Source organism: Amphiura filiformis, chromosome 1, assembly GCF_039555335.1.
Source record: "Amphiura filiformis chromosome 1, Afil_fr2py, whole genome shotgun sequence".
NCBI lineage: Eukaryota > Metazoa > Echinodermata > Ophiuroidea > Amphilepidida > Amphiuridae > Amphiura > Amphiura filiformis.
The window spans coordinates 87,677,483-87,700,100 of NC_092628.1; the positions used below are offsets into that span (position 1 = coordinate 87,677,483).

At 35.8% G+C, this 22,618-nt stretch overlaps 1 protein-coding gene across 1 annotated transcript in view; it reads right to left on the reverse strand.

The window, feature by feature from the left end:
- Positions 1-1,636: 1,636 nt before the first annotated feature.
- The window catches only part of LOC140156134 (MMS19 nucleotide excision repair protein homolog), a 29,630-nt gene continuing 8,648 nt past the window's right edge, over positions 1,637-22,618 (reverse strand). The window contains exons 3-22 of the mRNA XM_072179209.1: positions 22,474-22,577; positions 22,078-22,163; positions 20,985-21,129; positions 20,045-20,170; positions 19,710-19,858; positions 19,089-19,241; positions 18,369-18,498; positions 16,988-17,142; positions 16,105-16,394; positions 15,741-15,838; positions 13,013-13,177; positions 12,345-12,591; positions 11,488-11,548; positions 10,230-10,428; positions 9,945-10,051; positions 9,191-9,434; positions 7,971-8,221; positions 7,685-7,744; positions 6,072-6,172; positions 1,637-1,749 (exon numbers count right to left, since the gene is read on the reverse strand). Coding sequence (XP_072035310.1) covers positions 1,722-1,749; positions 6,072-6,172; positions 7,685-7,744; positions 7,971-8,221; positions 9,191-9,434; positions 9,945-10,051; positions 10,230-10,428; positions 11,488-11,548; positions 12,345-12,591; positions 13,013-13,177; positions 15,741-15,838; positions 16,105-16,394; positions 16,988-17,142; positions 18,369-18,498; positions 19,089-19,241; positions 19,710-19,858; positions 20,045-20,170; positions 20,985-21,129; positions 22,078-22,163; positions 22,474-22,577 — 2,899 coding nt within the window. The 3' untranslated portion in view covers positions 1,637-1,721. The remainder of the gene's footprint in view (positions 1,750-6,071; positions 6,173-7,684; positions 7,745-7,970; positions 8,222-9,190; positions 9,435-9,944; positions 10,052-10,229; positions 10,429-11,487; positions 11,549-12,344; positions 12,592-13,012; positions 13,178-15,740; positions 15,839-16,104; positions 16,395-16,987; positions 17,143-18,368; positions 18,499-19,088; positions 19,242-19,709; positions 19,859-20,044; positions 20,171-20,984; positions 21,130-22,077; positions 22,164-22,473; positions 22,578-22,618) is intronic.

The window sequence follows — 22,618 nt, forward strand, 5'->3', positions numbered from 1 at the left end:
TGCTCACCGTGGCCATGGAAGGCCCGCATAAGGCACCAGAAACAAATTAGTTCGATCTTTGGATCCACCATCGATGCTGTTTCGATGCTTGTTATTAATGAACTATCAACTAATCAATTAACTCTAAATTTATATTGGTCAATATCACTACAGGCACAAATTACTATTTTACCACAATTAACAACAGTAAATTAATTGATTTCATAAATAAAAAGGATCGACCATGCATCGATGGTTGATCGAAAGATCAAACTAATTTGTTTCTATTGCCGAAGGCCATGTGGGTGGAGCTGTTCGTTTCTAAACAATACAAAAAGGTGATCTCCAGCAGGATTTACTACAATGGCGCTCTATTGCCCTATTATTACAGCCCTTTTGGCATGGTTCACCGTTTGTTACATACACAGACCTTATACCAGTGGTACAGAAGTCACAAATCCTATTGAATTAGGACACAAGGGCCAAGTCCAAATTGGTATAGGTATTTGTTGCAGAATGCAATGGGCCTGTCACAACGTTTTTGGAAAATGCTTAGAAATTACCATATCTCAACCTAATCTTACAACTACAAAACATAAAAGAATGGTTGCAGTGGCATCGATTCTGCGCCACTGCACAAAATCATTTGAAAGATAAATTTAAGACCAATATTCAACTTCATTATAACCAAAATTAATTAGTATTTAGGCCATATTTGTGCAAATTTGTTTCAAGAATTGCGGAGGGGGCACCATTATGTATCCTTAGCCCTGGGCGCCACAACTCCTAGCTAGGCCACTGCAATAGCAAAACTGCAATGGGCTCTTCCATTTAAAAGAAAGTTTCCACTGTATGTGATGAATAGTTACTTTAGTAGAGCTAATAAACGGATTTAACAGGACAATTGCCATTAGAACAATAGACCTGTAACCTTTCCTCACTGCTAGACAAACAATTTGGTATAAGTTTCAAGAAAATCGGAGCAACTTTAATTTTTGACCCCTGCACAACTTGAAAATTGACCTTTGACACTTTTTGGCACATAACTCCACAACCACAGGTCATACACACACAAAATTTATATTTTTATGATCCTTATATGACCAGACAGATAATTTGGTATGCTAATGAGCAAAATTGTTTTTGTTTTTTTAATTGTGTGTCTATACTATTCAGCAAATTCCTTCAGCGGTGTCCATCTGCTCTGTCTGATTATCGCGTAAAAAGAACTAGGTCATCTGTTGCTACACAGCTTGGCCAGCGAATGAGGTGCCGATGTGATGATGATGTGATTCAATTTGGCAATCAGAGCCCCACTTTCATATATGCCATAAACAGCGCCAAATTGGCAGACCGCTGAAGAACCGTGATGAAAACTATAGTCTATTACAATCAGTGGTGGCACCAGTATTTTTTTTGGTGGGGGAGAATTGCAGAGGGCAAAGTGAATTTCAAGGGGGTCATAAATTCTGAAATTTCCACAAAATTGCAGCTAAAATTGTAAATTTTCAGGGGGGGGGGGAGACAAGATCTCTGATGGGGGCATTTTCCCCATGGGACCGCCACTGATTACTCTACACTTGTATTCTCTGAATAACCGCTAAGCATTAATTGTTCAGACCAAGTCCACCATTTTTTGTGGACCAAGTCCACCGGTTTTTTCTCTTTTCATTTTCCATATATATCAATACCTGCTCATAATATGTCTAACCTGAGGATATCAACCAGACTAGCGTCTTATCTCACTTTCCAGATGTTCCTAAAAGAAACCTGCAAAGAAGGAAAATAAAGGAAATATTTACTGATAAAATACAACAATGCCCATTTATTACTTCTTTGAGTTTGAGGATGCATTAAAGTGTCCAGTCCTTTTTCGATAGTATTTTGACAAATCAGTTGGAAAATAGCAGCTGCCATGTGCATCTACCAGAATGCATTGTCAAGAAATTCCAATACAGAAGTTCTTGAATTAAGGCAAAAAAGTGCAAAATGGTGTTCCCTATTTTGAGTGTACACATACCTCAAGATCTGCAAGACCTATTCACTATAATTATGGCACTACTGTAAAGCATGATATGTTTCTGGGCATGAAATTTCGTGGATTTTGTAAGTGCAGTTGATTACCAAAATGTTCATACGTGCAAATAACTGAGTTCATGTCACAGAAACACAAGTTCTCTCCCAAATAAGAAATTTTAATGCTGCGAAAATATCATGCTTTAGAGTATAATTTAGCATGATTCAACAGAATCATTTAATAAACTGGGACGATACAAAAGTGTTACAGAAGGAGTGTGATGCGAGTACTCGCTTCATCAGAGAATCAATATGGATTCGCAAGAGAGGTCCTGCCGTCATGAACAGAGACGAGGGGGCCTATCATCTCAGTCACGTGTATGACCCTCTCCTCAAGACCACGCCCCCTGGGGATGGAGCTGTGTTACCAGCAGCTAAGATGATGATGGGATACCAATCACTCTGAGGAAGTATGTCGTCCAAGACATACGAAACTGTCAGGTCAGTGTTCAAAAGTTTGGTTTTGTAATATGAAAACTCCAAATTATAATTATCTACAAACCTGATGAATCTCTTCACATGCTTTAGAGTATTTTGAATTCCTTTTATTTTTGAAGGCCCTTTAGGATTAGGCCAAAAAAGTTGTTTGTTTGTGCTCTTCCAACCGACCTTAATCTGGGAAAAAAGGTGTTTTTTTGTTTCACTAGATACAAATGAATACTGACTCTAATTTTGGAAATTTCAGAAAAAGTATTTTTTTCTTTCAAAATTCAAAACATCCTGAAAAGGTTTTTTTTTTAGTTTCTACACACTTCTAAACTTAAAAACATGAATGAAGTGGTATACAGTAGAGAAATATCCCAATTCACAACTATTTGGGCTATTTATTACGCTAATTAAAGGCATACAGTCATGTTTTGGCTATGACCCATAATTTTTTTTTAAATAATCCTGACCGACCGAACCCAATTCTGAAAAAGTTGCGGAGGACAAGCAAACTATCTTTTTTTTGGTGAATTTAGAATGAGGTGCTATATTTAACTAAGTATCAAGATCGATTACTGATTAGGATGTACCAGTTTTATCTTCGACAGAGTGGCCGCTGCACAGATCTGACAAAATAGTGGGCAAATAAACCCAAGATATACTCAGCCAGATTCAAACTGGCGACCTTAGGATCTCCAGAAAAACACTTTTGACAAGTCACAAGTACTGAGTACATGGACTATCAAATATTATGTTCAATCATGTTTGTTGCAGCCTAGCAGATTGCTTCTATTGCATAAAATTCACATTGGCTAGAATGAGGTGTTATTGGTACTCTAAATATCAGTTGGTATAGTAAGTTTTTATCTTTTGTGAATTTACAAAAAGATCCTAAATTCAACCAAATCAGGAGCTTACAATAAAAGTGTCATTAAATATGGACCATTTTAACCACAGCTAGCACTAAATTATGCAGCAAATGTTTACAATTCTACATTCCAAATCATTTTTATTACCAATCATGGGAAATACAAATAATAAGGTAATAAGGACCAAATTACCATTTTACCTAGATTGATTTTCCAATAAAAATTCTTAAAGAAAAAAAATCAGAACACTTTCAGTACTCTGTGAGTACATCAGAAGCAGTTCCAACATTATCTGTTATCATCTATTAGCCTACTTGGCAACCCGCTTCACTTTTCTTTGAAAGCAGCCTCTTCCTGATTGTGTTTATGTTACTCTGATGCCTACGCTCTAAGCAACATGTGCACACGCAGATCAAAGAAACTATAACAACTTGGAAGGGTTTCTGTGTTTTCTTCACATGTACTACTCTGCGTTTGGCTGTAAAAAGGCTTGATGAATTGTACAATCACTGTGATTTCAAGAAAAAAAGTTTTCAAGGCCAAAGTAAATTCACACACAAAATGGGGGTATGGTATTTTTGCACCAAAATATGTTCACACATGTGTGTTCCAGATGAGCAAAAGCCAAGGCATCTGATGCATTGGTTATACACTGATGCAATACAGGAAGCTAAGACATTGCCAAAAATGGCTTGTGCCCCCTCCCCAATCAGACCCGTGCCCCCAATCATTGTCAGTGTCCCCCAATCAGATGACCCACGCTACGCCACTGCATCCCTTTGTATATTGTAACCAAATAACATGAATTGGAGCGAATTATGGTATGCCCTATTTATATTAATCTACCATTTTTGTGGTTTCCAACAATCAAGAAACATGTGTTGATATGAATCTACACAGCCTATCTGTACAACTTTTATTGGGCCATCCTGTATGTTCACACTCTATGTCACACCAACCTACTTATTCTTTTACCTTTTTTGCTATTGATACTAATTAAGCCACCATGCACGATATCAGTTAAATTTAATTTTTATTCTGCACCAACAATTATGAAGTATAAGTAACAACAATCAGGAAGACTTTCTGTCCATTTTAAGCCGAAATATAAAGGTGACATTAAAGACGACCCACTTACTATCTTGGGCCCTTAACTATGGGGGATTTAATGTTGTAATCACAACATTACTTCAAAACTGTACTGATGTTCTACAAACACAATTTATTTGGCTGATGTCAATTAAGTTGAGACATGTGTAAAAATTACAAATGTGCCAAAAACTCAGGTTTAAAAAAAAAGGAATCAAATTCATTAAAAGATCATACATTTTGTCTTTTTATGTCACAACAATTTGTGCAATTAATGACATAATCCAGGGATGTAGTTTAACTTTTACTGTGTTATATTATATCCCTGGGTATTATATAAGCTTGATGCTATAATTCCACAAATCCTTGGAGAATTTCCTGCTAACACTCAACACTGTCAGATTGAATGACCAACAATTTCCACTAATTTCCAATAAGACATGTCTCTTAGACAGGATGTGACACAGCTGGCGAGTTCATGGAAAGGTTGTTGAGATATGGTTCTCAACTGCTGCATATTGCTGTGTGCATCATCATATTCTCTTCAATTTCACCAAATATGGAAATGGAGAAAATCGAGATTGAACATTTTTAGAACATTAATCTGGTGCTACCTGATATACTGTTGATGTGAACATGGTGAACTAAAGGTGTGTGACCCAAATGACAGCTCATCTCCCCTCCCCTATTCACACACACTTGAAAACACCCCCATCAAAATGCAGATTTTGGTGGCAGATGAAATCTCATGTGAAATTTTAGACTTTAAGTATGTTTTGTTTAGGCAATATGAACAAGAGTATGTTAGTTTGGTGGTGTAATATGTGATACGATCTGGTCCATGGGGGCAAAGGAGGCATTTTGAAAATTGAGTCACTTTAATTATTACATTTACTTACAATAGGCTATCATTTACTGAAAACACCAAAGGTCTAGCATACTTGGTTCTAAAGTTATTAAGTTTTTTGATATCTATTTTCTTATGTATTTTCTTATTGTTTTACTCCATATTTTTACCTTTATCTCAGTTTCATATTTGTCGCCTTTGGCCCCCATGGACCAGATCGTGTCACATATGGGTCTGTCTGAAAATCAGTGAAAGGAAGAGCACGGTATGGTACTGTAAGAAGGGAAATGTTCACCTATAGGCCATTTTCACCACTTTGATCACAATATTCTACTATTTCACCTACTTTGACACCTCATGCATATTGTCCTGGGTAACTTGGGCCAATGCTGAATTTATTTGCTAATACCCAGTGTTACAGCAGAGTAATATTACCTTTAACAATACCGTAAAAACTCGATAGTTAGCATAATGTGCTTACTATCGAGGGCTTTTAAAACATGCAAACATGAAGAGCCCCATCCACAAAAGTGTAAAAGGTTTTGAGCAAATCATCAATACACATAGTTATATATGAACAAGTAAACCTGAAAATTTGTGTCTCAACCCCATTTGCTCAGTTAGTAAAGCGCCAGAATATGGTACAATTTCATGTTTTCAAAAGCGCTCCATCATAAGCACATGCTAACTAACTATCGAGTTTTTACGGGACATGCATAGGTCCAAGGAAATGAATGAGATGACATGGTATCTGGAACAGATAATACTTTATAGTGTATACTAACCATTCTGATCTAGCTGCTACTGCCTGCTTCCTAACCAACCGTTTCCTGTCATCTAGTCTCAACCCTAGACCTCGTATTACACTGTTCTTATGTGGGAATACCTGATTACACAAAATTAGAAAATAATTATAATACCAAAGATATTCAGCTGGACTGAAAAGTAGATATTGCAGATTTAGCATGATAAAAAAAAATTGTAATTTCCAGGGCGCCTATGTAAATTATACAACCTAATGCAGTGGGATGATTTTATATAATCAATTAAAGGTAGCTGTCAACAGCCTCATCTAATTTGATGAGTACTGCTTTATACAAATTTGATTTTGACAAAAATATTATATTGCACATACAATATCATAAAAGGAACAATTTTTAAAATAAAAAGTCAAGTGAATAGCTGGAGCGAACAGGTTCTATGTCCCTCTAAGACCTCCCCACCAAATCCAAAAAGAATGGAGGGCAAAATAAATCAGGTGGGGAAAGTTAAGTTAACCTGCAATTGCCTGTAATGCTTGATGGAATAACATGCAGTTTATTTTAGGGTGCTCTATTTTACTTAAATGACAGTTTCAAGTCAAATCAGTAGGGTTTTAATTCAATTATTACCCTATATCCCATTAACATTTGGATAAGTGTTTTAATATTTTCCTGTGCACACAAGAGGTGGTAACATGGAATTGGTATTATATAGATGATCTTTTCTCATTTCTATTTTTGAGTATCTCTCATTCCACAGATGCCTTTTGGGACAAATGTGACACTAAAACAAACACACACGCACCTCACATAATACACAACCATTGCACACAAACACACACACATGTAATTTTAGTTCAAATCTATGCTGAAATAACTTTTTCTTCACAATTACTCTGGGAGAGAACCCTAAGGCCATGGGAATGAATGTTTTAGATTTGCGTCCATGATTTTTTCAAATCACATGCAGCCGTTTTTCATTATTCATTTTTAAAGTAAATGCATTGAACGGAGGTATCATTCATGAGTGCACAGATTGAAGCTATTATAGCGGTATACAAATACGATCTAGTACTAGGGAGGCCCTAGGTGCCATTTATTGCGCAAATAAAGTGTTCACAAGCAGCTTGTCAATCCAGAACTTGAAATTTTTGTTTCAGAGCCTTGTTTTGTGGAAATAAGGCCAAAAAAAAATAATGGTTTGTCTCAAAGCTCACGAGTGGTTTGAAAACAAATGCGAAATGCGATTTTTTAAAATTATTATTATTCCTGACTTTTTTCATGCTATTTGGAGAAAAAAAATCTGATTTTTGCCGAATTTTTCCGGAAAAACTAAAAAAAAAAAAAAATTTGAAATAAAAAAAATTTCCGCATTTCTTTTTTTCCCAAATCTCACAAATTTACAAATCTTGTGTGAGCTTTGAGACAAACCTTTTTTTTTTTTTGCCTAATACATTTTTTTTACATAATAAAAATTTCATGCAGTAGGTTTTGAAGCATGCGGGCGGTGGATGCAAATCTAAAACTTTCATTCCCATGGCCTAAAAGAGTATTGACATGTTTTGAAAGTGTTCATAATGAATAACCAACAAAATATGTGTCAATAGTTAGTTCATACCACTATGCTCAGTACTTACAACATGATGAGGGAGGCTTGTCATTGCTCCTATACTCTTCAAAGCAGCAATACGGACTTTCTGTGTGTGGGGAGAAACAACCAAACCCATGTAAAAATTACATTATAATTATAATTCTGGCTTTCAAAAGTAATGGAAATTTGACATAAATTGAAGATGCCATTTTCCTGGCAAAATTATTTTTCTTTTATTTATCCATGATGCCATGAATAAAAGTGATTATAACCCACAAAATCACAACTTGAATATTTCAAAGACTATTACTAAATTTCATATACACACTTACCATACTAGGTTCATAGCCTGTAAGCTTTAGTACAGAGGGCAGCAGACTATCCACATGCTGCGACACAATATCAGGAGCATCTGCTGTTAATGAGTGTAGCGTCTCTAAGGTAGACAGATAGAGGGCGCTGTCATCTTGAGTAAGTGACTGTACCATGAGTGGCATGAGGGGAGGTAATTCACTTAGTAGCACCTGTCTGGGTACATAGTGTAAAAGATGGGATAGGGCTTGCAGGTAATGCTTCTTCTTAGCTGAAATGAAAAAAAAAAATGACATATCAACACTAAGTCTTTCTCTTGCCATGTATCTTTTTTCTTGTTTCAAATTAGCTCAACTTTAGCCCAACTTAATATGTGACACAATCTGGTCCATGGGGGCCAAAGGAGGCATTTTTGAAAATTGAGTTACTGTAATTGTAACATTATACATACAATAAGCTATCATTAACTGAAAATAGCAAAGGTCTAGCATACTTGGTTCTGAAGTTATTGATGTATATTTTCTTATGTATTTTCTTATTTTTTTACTCCATATTTTTACCTTTATCTCAGTTTCAAATTTGCCGCCTTTGGCCCCTATGGACCTGATCGAGTCACATATGTGGAATAACCCATCACATCCATCTGAAGAATTTGTTCAAACACAAAAACTTACTCATCATTTCATTATCAAGGTTTGGTGACTTTGCATTAAAGTGTCAAATAACTCCAAAAATTTGAAAAAATGCATATAAATCACCAAAAAATGTTTTTGTCAGTGCTGGCTGAGCAGTGGCAATTTAATATATCAGAAATACTCCCAGATATGTAGCTGGAAGTCAAACTTTCTTTCTTTCTTGAAAGTTGCGTAAATTTGATGTATGATGACCATATTTCAAGTTATAGAATAATAAATTTATGATTGGCAAGTGGGTGATTAAAAGATGATAAAATGATGGGGAGTTTGCGAAATGTCATTCCAATTTTACTTGATTTTTACATTAACTTCATTAATTATCCATTCATTGTAGGGGGCTTCACATGAGACTGGTTTTTAATATTATATCTTCTAGATGGCAAAGGAAACTGCATTTCCCAAATGAATACCAACAAGTACTATTTCTTTGCTTTCTATTATCTTCTGAATTTTTTTAGGGGGTGGGGGAACCAGTAAAAACCCTGGCTACTCGACACTTAAAGTTTCTTTTTGAACAAATAGGTGTTATTTTTTTACTGCCTTACCAGCATCAGTCTTATTAAATCCTTCAACAATTTTGGGCAACGTTTGAAGAAACAGCCTCTGCTTGTACATCAGCTTGATATCAGCATGCATTGATAGATTCAAGATGTCTTCATATTCACAGAGCATTACACGGAAGCTGTTTGCGGCTAATGGTCCCAACTGTTCATCTTCAAGGAGGTTGAGAAGATGTGTAAGGAAGATGTTGAATGATGGATGAGATCGAAGTAGCAGGGCTTTGGTCACCTGCATGTTAAAAAAAAAAAATTATATCGTGAGATTTGCTGATCATAAAACAAAATTTTGCACATCCTAACTTTAACCTTAAAAAGATAGCAGTGATTTCTAATATGACATTGATTTATGACTTTGAAAGACTAAACATTCACTAAACTCATTCAACCAAAATTGCTATCAACAAAGTCAGAAAATGCATCCAATATTAATACATCCACCAAAGAAGGAAAATGGATAATTGTTTGGCACTCTTTTGGTATATGTAATATGTACTGAAAACACTGCATAAAGCTCAATATAAATACCTAATTTCTTGGTCTTTTAAATTCTGATTTGTTGATCCATTATGTGAGTGTATCAATAGATTACAATCGATTATAAAAGTTTTTCAGATTGAAATGGAACTATGCTGTTAGAATGTCCATGTGGTATTGCCTTTTAAAATAAATTTTTAAAGTTGATATTAGATTTCCATCAACTGCAATGTTTTTCTGACTTACAAAGGTATCAAAATCTTACCCAAATCCATGTTGATAATGCTTTATGTTTAGACTGTTCATCGCCAGTGTTGCCACATTGAGTTAATTCCTGCTTCACATGCTCTATCACATTGTCAAGTTCAGACCCTGAAATCAATAAAAAAGAAAATGATTGCTGAAGTGACAAGAAATATTTTCTTTCCGTTAGTGTACAGTTTGCATACCGATATGGAAAACAGTAAAATAGACAATAAATAACAAAAGCAAAACAAATTGATAAATACATTTACTTCTTAATCAGAGATATGACAGGTTACAATCTCACCTGTATTATATTTATTCAGCAACCCTGCTAAGCACTTTGCCGCCTCTTCATGTGTGATTCCATGTGTGTGTTGAGTAGCTAGCAGTAACAAGTCTTTGACATGGTTTTCCCAATTGGGAATGACAGCATCTCTTGGTAGAGAGCAGATGATGGATGATAATAGCATCACAAGCTGGGTATGAGGCCAAGGAGACGACACCTGTTGAATCAAATCATCAAATCCTTTTTATTTATCATTTCATAAATCATGGAATTATTGATGCAATATTGCATCACATCAAAACCCACCAAAAGTCATGAACACAATTTTCAGTATGAATAAGTATTTGGATCAAAATTGAGAGGCCTTTTATGGACATACATACAAACACACAACACTAGGCCCAAAAAAAAAAAGAAGATTCGTCTCATGTCCCCCGCAAGCATTAGATTTATGCTGCACGTTTGCTCATGAAAAATTGCAGAAGTTGAATTTTGTTTTCATTTTAATGAAATCTGCTATAATATTAATGTTCAGTTTCAAATTTGCTTTGGATCCAATCGGCAACTTCAAAAATATATTATATACAGCTTAAATGCAACATGAATACTTCAAACCCATGAAATTGGAGTAGTGTAGGGTGAAATGCCATTTCAATACTATACTGTAGGCCCTACTATAACCTACATGGGGGTGTGCTGTATGACAACACTATTTAATTTGTTTGTTTATTTACCCAGGTTGGTCCGCAAGGGACAAATGCTAATCCAGGGGAAATCCAATTGTTTTTGTTATATAATACAATACCTTAAATTGACATTGTTAAATTACAAAAAACAAAATAAAAAATGCATTCCACATTATATTTTCAATTCACATGGGACATGAGACAAATCAATTTTTTTTGTTTGGCCCTAGCTGAATTATAGTAAGATTGAATCCTTATCTCATAATGGAGAAATAAAGTTAAAAGGTATGGAAATAAAGGCCTACAGATAACAACATCACTGCTCTTCTCCATCTAAATCATTAACTCAGTTGGTAGAGCATCAGTTCAGTGATCTGAAGGTCCCCATTTCAAATCCTGGATTTATATACGTGGAGAGATGTCTTACAAACACTTCTCATAACTTATCTCATCTCATAAGTATCTCCCAGTTTAATTGTTTCCTCATTCTATGATATAAATTTGAAAACAACTTAGAATCATTTTTGAAATGAAATCCAATATTTGTCATGTCGTATGGATGCTGCTGTGGAGGACTAAAGTACTATTACCTTTAAACATTCTAGTTTTCCTGGCACCTGGAATTGCTGGAGAAGACTAGATACATCATAACTGATAAAGAAACAACATTATCTAGATAAGGTTAGTCCATTTCTAATTCTAATGTTAGTGACAAGAAAACGACAAGAAAACTCTTCATTAACATTTTATTTCTTATTTTAACTAACACGGTTTTGCACAAGAATGGTAATACAGATTCTGTGCATACCTATTACACACAACATACAATATTTTTGAACAATATTCAGTCCATTATCAAATATAGGTTTTTCTTTTTACAAACAAATGAAAGAAATCATAAATTGACCTAAATTAACATGTATAAAATACAAACACATTCCTTGGGTCTGTTTTGTTACAACTAAGTCTGGGATATTCGGGCGGGCTCCATCTCAGGTACCCGTCTGTCCCTAAAGTACCTGATCTGAATGTCTTGTGCGGGGTACCTGAAGGTCATTATTTCATATGTTCAAAAGCCTTGTCTGACCCAGTTTACCTGAAAAGTTCAATGGCACCAATGAGTTGATAAACTTGATCCCCAGCCACAAAATCCAATTGCAAGGTTTGCATTAATTATTTTGCAGGTATTTATTTGCACTATATCATTCCTATTCACACACAACTGTTTGAAGACCATTTTATAAAAATTTAAAGGTGAAAATTTGGCACTTCTCTTGATTCTTGGCCATACCCACCTGTAAATTGCATAGGGTACCCAGGCACAAAATTACCTGCAAATCCCAGTCTTAGTTAGGACACTCTCAGTTACTTTACACAAGCATCTCACATTTCTTTGACAAAACTGAGAAATTATGACAGTCACTATGTTACATTATGCAATACATACCTGGAATTTAAGGTTTGGGCTAAATTTCTTATAACACTGGCAATACATCTGAGAACATCTTCTTGGCAGAGTAACCCATTTGAGGCATCACTGATCTCCATAGCAACAGAGATAGGTATTCTAAGCAAGGATGGCAGGAGAGTATTGTGAAAGTACTGTAAACATGTCTTGGTGTTGCTGTTCTTCTGAACTATCCTCAGCAGACATTGCCCTGTCGCTAATGCCTCAGAGTGATTACCTAGTGAACCTGTCGGTATATAACAACACATTAGAACTATCTCTAGAAAATTGATTGAATCCATTGTTATTTACAACATATAACATAAAGAAATATCAGTACAGACTAACGGTCGGTCCATTGATACCAATGGATTGGTCGAATGTGGCTACACTCTCAGAGGCTACCACAGTGGATCAACTGAATGTATTGCAACATGACACATTTTCAATGCATACAGGAAATGTGTCCATTTTTTTAAAAATCAGCAGCTGACATTGTATCTACAATCTCAACATGGTAAAAAATATCTACCAAGGTTTTATTTTCCTAGATGATGGTGAATGAAGTTGATTAAAACTGGGTCAAATCTTACACATTTTATGTCACCATTAATCAAGAAATCACTCCATTCATATCAAACTTCTGAAATATTAGACAAACAGCTTACCTTTACTTAGTTTGGATAAATGTTGTAGCACCTCTGATGATATGTGGATAACTAATGTAGGATCACCCGTTGCCATGGTAGCCACATCACCAAGGAGATCTGAGTGAGATACTAGATGCGATGTCATAGCATCTCCTTTGTCATCTACTTCCATTGGCTCAGTATCTATAAATAGAATCAATATTTTGTTAACCCTGTACAGATAGATACTTTTGACACCCTACTGTAACTCTCTCCCAAAATCCATACTTGCAATTAAAATTAAACCTGGTTTAGACCAGGGATCTATAACTGGCGGTGCGCATGCCATTTGTGGTGCGGAGTCGCATTCCAAATGGTGCACTGCGGCTAGCAGGGGGAAACATGTTTTTGTATCTTGATTAAACAAGAAATCATGTCCAAGAGAGCCATCCTCCTAAACCATTATAAAAAGGCTGAAATCCAGGAGCTTCAAGGTGAGCCTATGAACTTCAACCATTAGTCAATCCCCTCCCCTCTCATGTATATAGTAGTATTTTAGAATTCTCTACATTTCAAAGTGGCACCTAAAGGAATTTAGATGAGGACCTGTGGTTTAGAAAGCAAAATAATAATAATATACACTTATAGAGCGCGTTACAAACAAACAGTTTCTCAATGCGCTTTACAGAAAAAACCTTAACTACAAGATATACTACAAATTTAAAAAGCCCAATAGAGCAAAACAAGATAAAATCAAGCAAGATTATTACAACACAGCATAAATGCTAATTCAGAGAACAACGAAATCATAACCACCACCAGACGTGCTTTCGCAGTGTTCAACGGGGGAGAGGCAAAAAGCCCGCACGCCGCAGGCCGCGAGAACCCGGAGACACTAGAAAAACACGCCAAGTGGTTGAAGCAAAAATTAAACAATTAATGATGCAATCAATTAAATAAAGCCAAACAGAAATGCATTTAAAAAACAACACTATTTGCCGTGGGAAGAGAAAACCGATGTTGCACCCGTTCAAGGCAGGACAAATAACACAAAAGACAGAACAACACCAATATAGCTCAAACCACTACAAAAAGCTAATACACAGGCATATTGATAAGTAATACATATAGCATAAAAATATAACATAATAAATATAAGACAGTTTGAACAGATCCAAAAGATCAAACAATATTGCACGAGGATGAAAGATGCGGAAAACGAGGCGTCAAGCAAAGAAAATACCCTCGTGAAATACAGAACGATCATATCATTATGAATATGTATACAATTATAGCACCAGAAACAACATAATAATATGCAAGCAATAAAAATATGAAACACATATATAAGAACGAATTAGATATCCAAATTAAACAGGTATGTTTTTAGCAATGACTTGAACTGCTCAACAGATCTTGCTTTGCGAATGTCCATTGGTAGACTGTTCCACAGGTTGGGGCCCGCGATGGAAAAAGCCCTGTCGCCGAATGATTTAGTCCTGCTTTTTGGGACGACGAGAAGCTCGCGAGAAGCGGAACGAAGGCTAGAAATAGGATGGTATGGTTTGAGCAGTTCGGTTATGTAGTTTGGAGCAGCGTTGTTGAGAGCCTTGTATATGATCAGAAGAAGTTTGAAGATGATGCGTTTCTTGATAGGGAGCCAATGAAGGTCTCTTATGACTTGACTGATGTGATCACGATTCTTTGCGCCTGTAACAAGTCTCGCGGCCGAATTTTGAAGTCTCTGCAATTTGGAAATGAGCTTATCAGGTAGGCCATACAGGAGGCAGTTACAGTAGTCGAGTCGAGATGTAACATATGCATGGACAAGTTTCTCTGTTGACTCTTGGTCGAGATACTTATGGATTTGTCCAATAGAGCGAATGGCAAGAGAAGCGGCCTGGCACAGTTTGTTCACATGTGCTTTCAAGGAGAGGTGATGATCAAATGTGACCCCTAGGTTCCGGACCTGATTAGATGGTAAAATATCACTTTGTCCGATAGAGATAGCACTAATGGGGTCAGTGAGTGTAAAAGGAGAGGTGATGTGTACTACCTCCGTCTTGCTATCATTGAGCTGAAGCTTGTTCAGTAGCAACCAACGCTTAACATCAGCAATGCAGCTCTCCAACCGGGAAATGGCAGCATCTCTTTCATCAGGGTAAAAGCAAATATGGAGACAGTAATTTATGTCATACTTTATTTCATCTCATGGGGTTTCAACGTTTCCTAAATAAGTGCACTTATACATGCACTAAAGTTCTTGGCTAAGTTCTTTCAAACTTATAAAATCCATAACTTGTTACAATCATGACATACTAATTGTATTTCTGTTAGTACTTATCATTCATTTATTAGTTTCATTTATGTTTATAATTGTTGCAAGGTTATTGACTGTAGATATAATTGATACTGGTCATCAGGCCCATGTTTCTTCTGACATGTTAAATTGATGTCATCACAGAGGTCACAGGACTACAGGCTTTCTCTGCATTTTCTGTAACTCATTCACTCATAATTTTTGATACTACATGTATAATATTTAATATTTATATTTTTATGCATTGTATGAATCTAAAAATGAAAAGTACAAGGTTATTAGATTCTATGGAGCTTGTACAGAAAATGAGGTGCTAAATATTTCAAAACACAATTTCAGTAGCCAATCAAGACCCACTTTTTAAATTACAAGTACAAATGCTACATCAGCCACAGAATGTGAAGAACTCATGTAAAGGGCATAGCCTAAGCTATAAGGCCTACATACCTGTGTTCAATTCCTTCCATAATGCTGGTAGTACTTTATCTTTGACAAGATTTGGTTGTTTCTCAGCAAGGGAATGCAATGCTCCACTACATGCTTTTCTACAGACAACAATTATTGCAAAGTCAATGCAATTTAGAAGCTGGATATTCAAGTTGTATTAAACTGAATAAAATTCTTACAGTAATTCCACAGACTGCTATAAAAATGCTGTCGAAATGGGTTATATTCTTATATCTTCTTTTGTTATTGTCAAAACTCATTAACCATTTTGAGTACCACTGGCATTATTGTTTGGAGTGCTAATATCCTCACATTTGATCTGCATGTATATGAAACACTCAAATGGGAAATCATCAACACATACCTAGTATTTTCATCTGCCTCTGTAGTACTTATCTTGATGAGATGCTCTGATACCAAATTCAGCTCCTCCTCGTTCAGTAACTCTGGTAGTGAAACAAGATGAGACAACGCTCCCAATGCCGACTGATGTATCTGAGGATTGGATTCGCCTAAAACTGAGAGTAATATCTTCAATATGGCATCTTTGTGTTGCTGGATTGATGTCCTTGGTGAACCAGAGCTTGTTAGAGTGATGGCACAGATACCAAGGAAACCACACATGATGTCTACTACAATCCGTCTCTGACTGGTCTGAAAGTTTGATAAAGGTACAACCAAACACAATTTCATCCTAAAAATGTCATTTTCTCATTGCAGACAAATATGATTGCGAAAGTCTTTTACTCATCCAATGATTTCATCAGCACAAAAGTTATTTTACCATTGGGTGTACACTCTTGACACTCACCATCTGCACAAAGTGCTTCAAATGCACATGTCAGTAGTAATCCCTGCCCTGACACCACCCCCCCCAACCACCACCCACCTGAGTTCCAGGGCATTTGTGGAGAACCACCTGGATTCACATTTTAAAATGGTAACTCACCTGTAAAGAGCCAAATATTATTTTATATATATTTTCTGGGACATTCCTGTCAGCAATGGAAACATAAACTAAATCTTATCATGCAGTCTTTGAAGCACTGAACGTAGCTTACAACAGTCTTACTTGGAAATATTTTCTGGCAAAGTCAAGGTGGAAAGAATAAATATTTATGTCACATCAGCCCTGTTGGGATTCTGCTTTCCCCCTCCAACCAGGAAACAAATGACCAGATTATTCCCTGTCTCTGAACAATCACAATAGTTCTGTGCCTTCATCTTATACACTCATATCAACTTACTTGTGTTTGTTTATGGAACTGTTGTGTAAGCAATGGTAGCACAAACCCCATGACCTTATCACACACTGTTTCTGAGGCACTGGACATGGCTTGTAATAATCGACTACTCGGATGAATCAGACGCAAACCAGGCTCATTGACATGTTTCTCACATTCTGTTTTATAAAACCAAATTAATTCAAATGATAAGATCAAAGTGCTGCTAATAGAAACTATTGATGTTTTAAAGCAAAGGCTATTTATTTGACATTAATAACGAGTTACATGACTTAGTTTTTCACTGCAAAATATGTTTAGAACTTTCAAAAGCTACTTGTACAGGGTGTCCCAGAATGATCTGTACCGGGAAAGATGGAATTTTTTAGGTATGAAGGGCATGTTGAATGGTTATATTGTTTTGCATTTTAAGTTCTACATATAGTTAGCTTTCTCAGATTTTTAGTTTTAAAAATTTGACGTTTCTAGTAGAAGTTATAGAAGATTGCGTAAAATGATGAATTCTAAGTTTTGACAACGCATAACCTATTTTGAAAATCTGTAACATTACTAACCGCTCAGCACAAAGTTATTTGGAAAAAGTTATGCAGGTATTTTAGTTGTGCCCTGTTCATATTTCCACTAAATAGCCGATATCTATCTATTATTTATGACGTTATTGAAGCAATCATTATATGGAATTAAGGATTTGTGGCCTAATCCAATTCTCTCTTTGGCGGTAGTTTTAAATATAGTTATTGTGGTGTGAGGTCCATGTCATTTGAAATGCTTGCAGAGATCGAATTGGTTGTGGTACAGAAAAGTCGGCTCCTCAATTTACTGTACAGCAGCGTGGATTTCTTTCAAAACTTACTGGCAAACCGGCAGCTATGTTGAGACGCAAAGAAGATTCATTAGACGATAGTGTATAACGTAAAGAAGTTTGACGAGCACGGAACTGTCAGGAATCGGCAGAGTGAAGCTTCAGGTGCTCGTAAGACTGTAAGAACTAGAGCGAACATTGCAGCTGTCCGGCAAGCTTTAAGGCGCAACCCCAACAGTAGTTGTCGTCGAAACGCTGTGCCAAACATCCCACGCTCTTCATTTCATCGTATCGTGCCATTTTTCAAAGGTATGCGAGTCGTTTTTCATCGATTTTACATTATTGCATGCCACGCCAAAACAAATAAAGGTAGCGTGCTGAAATTAACAGAATAGGTAGGAGACATATCCAACATTATAATGCTGGTATCAAAAATAGATACACTGCCCGCCTTCTATTTTTAGTTATTTTTGCAAACACGGTACAAATCATTCTGGGACACCCTGTATGTATTTGAAATAGAACTTTTTGAAATTAGTTTTTGTTACTCTTTCATTCAAAATTCTTGAGAAATACACTTACCTTTGAAAACATTGTCCAGAAAGTTTGTTAGTTCATGTTTACAGGTTACATCTGTTGTCATGGTAACTATAACACATCTTAGAGTATCTAAAGCAGCTTGTTCCAACTCATCACTGACACCAATAAACACCTGCAAAAAGTTTCGTCGCACATAATCCATAGGTCAAAGGTTGATTAAATTCCAGACAAATTGGCAGAAACAAAGAAGCAAATCAAGCAAACTGAAAATTTTCAATAACAATCAGAAAGCAAATTCAGTTTCCACCTGATTTCTGCTTAGTCTTTCACAGAAGGATTTTCAAATTTTTTTCTGTAGTTTTTTTGTTCATTTTTGAATCATTTCCAATAAGTTTTCTAATTAATTTTTATCAATTATCTTGGTGACCAACAGATTAAGCATAATGAGAGCTTCTTGTGGATATATCCTTTCAGATCTGTCCAATTAGAGAGAGATGTTTTTCAAGCTAGTTATTTGCTATGATATGGAAGGGTGTATGTGGGTTACACAAGGCTCTTCTTGTAAATTCAAATTTTCTTTTATCTTCTTCATCATCTAAGGACTTTTATTTGTATTCTTCATGTAAACTGTACAATGAATGAATCGAGCTAACCGATCAAACAAGTCAAATAGGAAATATCTCTGTACTTTATTTCTATGTCATCAAAATGACTGCTTGCCACATTTATCACATACTTATCCTGAGATTTCCTAATACCTACCTCTTTCCTGCAATATGACCAAATAGCTTCCATATACTCCTTAATGTGTTTGGTTCCATATACAGGTGCACATGCTATTAGAGTTTGGTATGTGTCCAATTTAGCACTAGTTAGCTCAGATGATAGTTTCTCCATCAACATTGGTAAACAATACTATAAAGTGGACAAGATTTTGAAAAAAAAAGTGGATACATGATATGGTCAGGTTCTAAAATGGCAGAGATTGCAAATCATAACAGAGAAGGAAGTTAAATTGATATTCAATTTTTGAGCAACTTTTCAACAATGATCACCACCTTCATTCTGATGCTAACCCCAGTAGTTCTCATCTCAATAAAAAATATTGTTATCGTAACCATAACCTGAGCCCTAATTCTAATCCTAGCTGAAGTGCAAAACCTGCCCTAAATATCATTATCTTGCTTTATTTCAAGAGTGTTAACAAAGTCTTGGGTCAGTTTGAATAAATCTGATTATTTATAGATGTTGCTTGGATTAAAAATCATCCAACAGATAATGATCACATTTTGATGCTATTTTCTCCTGTCATTGCAGTTTGTACAGTTTAAAATTATCCTTGTTTTATAATATTTTGCATATGCTTGCTGATATGTACCTTACCTGTGCAAATTTTGGTGTAGCTGCTAAGCAAGCCCTGAGTGCTAGTATCAATTGTTCTTGTGTGATTCCATGTGGGTCATTAGGGGCAGGTCTGAAGTCAATAGGGAAGTAGCAGGCTGTTACCTCAAATAACTCCTCAGCAAAAATAGCTGCATTGGGGAAGGAAAGAAGAAATCACATTAGAGCTGTGGGTTATGTCCTATTGGTAGTAACAGTTTAGTGAATCAAACCCCAAGGAGGATTAAGTATCAACAGAGGGAGACATCGGGTTAGTATGCATCAAATAAGTCTAAAATCATCAAATAAAAACACTAACACACAGCTTCAGCACTTACCAAATGGGAAATCACGTATCACAAGTTGAACCAGCTGAAATGCAAGCACCAAGTTCCTTGGGTCTTTTTCTCCGTCCATTACTTGCATGTAGCCATAGACAAATTCAGAACCAAGATTTTGTAACTCTGAAACAGAATTGAATACAATATACGATTCATGAAAAAACAATTTATTGAAAAATCCTCTATTTTCTATGCTTTACAACTATTTGTTGGCCATATTTATTTCTAGCAACATCTTTGACAATATTACAAAAAATCCTAATTGGGTACAAAAAGAAAGCATGTTCTCTTCAACGCCACATTTATTTCCACCAAATTTCAGTCAAATCGGAGCAATTTACAACTTGACCTGTATACATAAACTTTGACACTGGACGACTTCTGGTTGTTCACATAATCATATTTATCTTTCCATATACCGTTTGTCCACTCTGAAGTACAAAGTGATAACACGCGCGCATACAGCGCGTTAACAGTGCGTAGTGCTGCGTTTCTGCTGTAGGTATGCGTGGCTTCAAAGTCGGCACAATGTGTGCGTCCGCGTCGGTACTTTGTACTTCAGAGTAGACTGACTTTAGGTCTTGCAGTTTTTGAGTTAAGACCAATAATATCAAAACGAAAGTGTTGGTCATTTTCCCCTTTAAATCATGCACATGAGCGGCAATGACATCCCGCACATGAGCAGCAATGACATCCCTCACATCTAGCCTTGGGATATCCATTAAATTACCCATATCATTGCTCTTGTGTGTCGGCTTTATTTGTCTCAATATTTAAGTGCAAATACCACTAGGTCATGCTCCTATCTGACCCGCCTTAACTGCTCTCATCCCTATTCACCAATGGTTTGTCAAAACATAATTATAGAAGTCTTCTTTCTTGAAGATTTTCACTAAGCTTCACAACATAGTATAAAATCTTGTGTTTTAATACATACCTGCTAGTCTTGAGCTCAGGAAGTTGTTGATGATATTATACACTGATCTCCTATCTACCTGTGTAAGAGTCTGGACCTGGACTTCCTTAAAGATCCCCTGGATAATTTTTACTGCATTCCCAGCAGCCAGGTTAGCAAAGCCACTCTACAAAATGATATGGTCATTTGACATTATTCAAATCAATTTAACATAGCAAGAAGATTAAGAATATAACACCGACTTTCGTCTTATAATGTGGTCTGTAACACAACCAGTTTTTTTGCCAAACACAGTTTGTGACATGATAACCAGGCCGGAGTGTGTCTTTGAAAAAATATCTGTTATTTGGAGAACGGAGGGAGCGTAGCGATCGGAGTCTTACCACTCACGGTCGGGGTTAAGCTCCTGGATTTGAGCTCTATCAGAGGTAAGTTTTCATGGCTTTTGAACCATGAATGATCCTAGCATTAAGTTCTAGGTCCAGGGACACTCCAAAACCAAAAACTTTTTACAATTTCCTAAAAAAAATCAGGAAACTTGATTTAAATTGGGAAAATATCAGGCCTAATGATAACACAGTTTGTGACATGATCTGTTCCTTTGGGCCAAAGGAGACATTTTTTTTAATATTCAGTTGCTATAACTTTTACCTTTTTAAAACAAATTAACATTAGCCTATAGATCATAATACTAAAATACCAAAGGTCTACATGTAGCATATTACTTGATTCTACAATTCTGAAGTCTTGTGGTGTCTATTTTCTTATGTATTTTATTGTTTTATTTTACTATAATATTTGCCTTTATCTCAATTTCAATTTGCCGCCTTTGACCCCACGGACCAGATAGTGTCACATTTAGAAAATACTGTTAACTGCAAAAAACGTTTTAGGAATAATTTTATCATGCTCATTTATCTCATTCTTTTATATCTTAATTTCATTTTATTGCACTTTTAAAATTTAGTTTTGGTTTTATCATGCTCATTTTTTTCTCATTCTTTTATATCTCAATTTCATTTCATTTCACTAGCTCCACTTTTAAGTTGTTTTTTTTTTTTTTTTTTTTTTATGTTTTATGGAATACTTAGTGTTAATTAATAAGGAAACTTACCACTGCCAACAAACCAAACAGAGTATGTGCTGTGATAGAGTGATGGTCTTGAAGTCGATCACAGAAGAAGGCTGACAAAAGAGTTACTGCAGCATTAAAAGCACAAGAATACAGACATAAAAAATCAAACAAGGTAGGTCAATTGTAATTATTAATAGTAGTATTTATAACATAGACAGGTTACCTAGCAAAGAATACAGTACTTCTAGAAATAATTTTATTTTTCTATCAACAATTTCAAATACTCTAATATGCTATCACCAGGGCTCTGACATATAAAAATTTGCTGTAAAACTTGCATTTGGTATGACAAATGGAAAATATAGTCCCCAAAGCCAACATGGCATAGTGCCCTTGATTAATGGTTTTTACATGTATACACACACCCCATCTTACCTTCATTTTCATTCAGTAGATCTCTTGGTATCTGATGTAGTACATCAGCCAACAGTCGTACACCTCTAGCCCGTATCGTGGTTTCATTGCTAGTCAAATATGGCCTGTGAAAATCACAAGAAATGCAATCAAGAAAAGTGAGTAG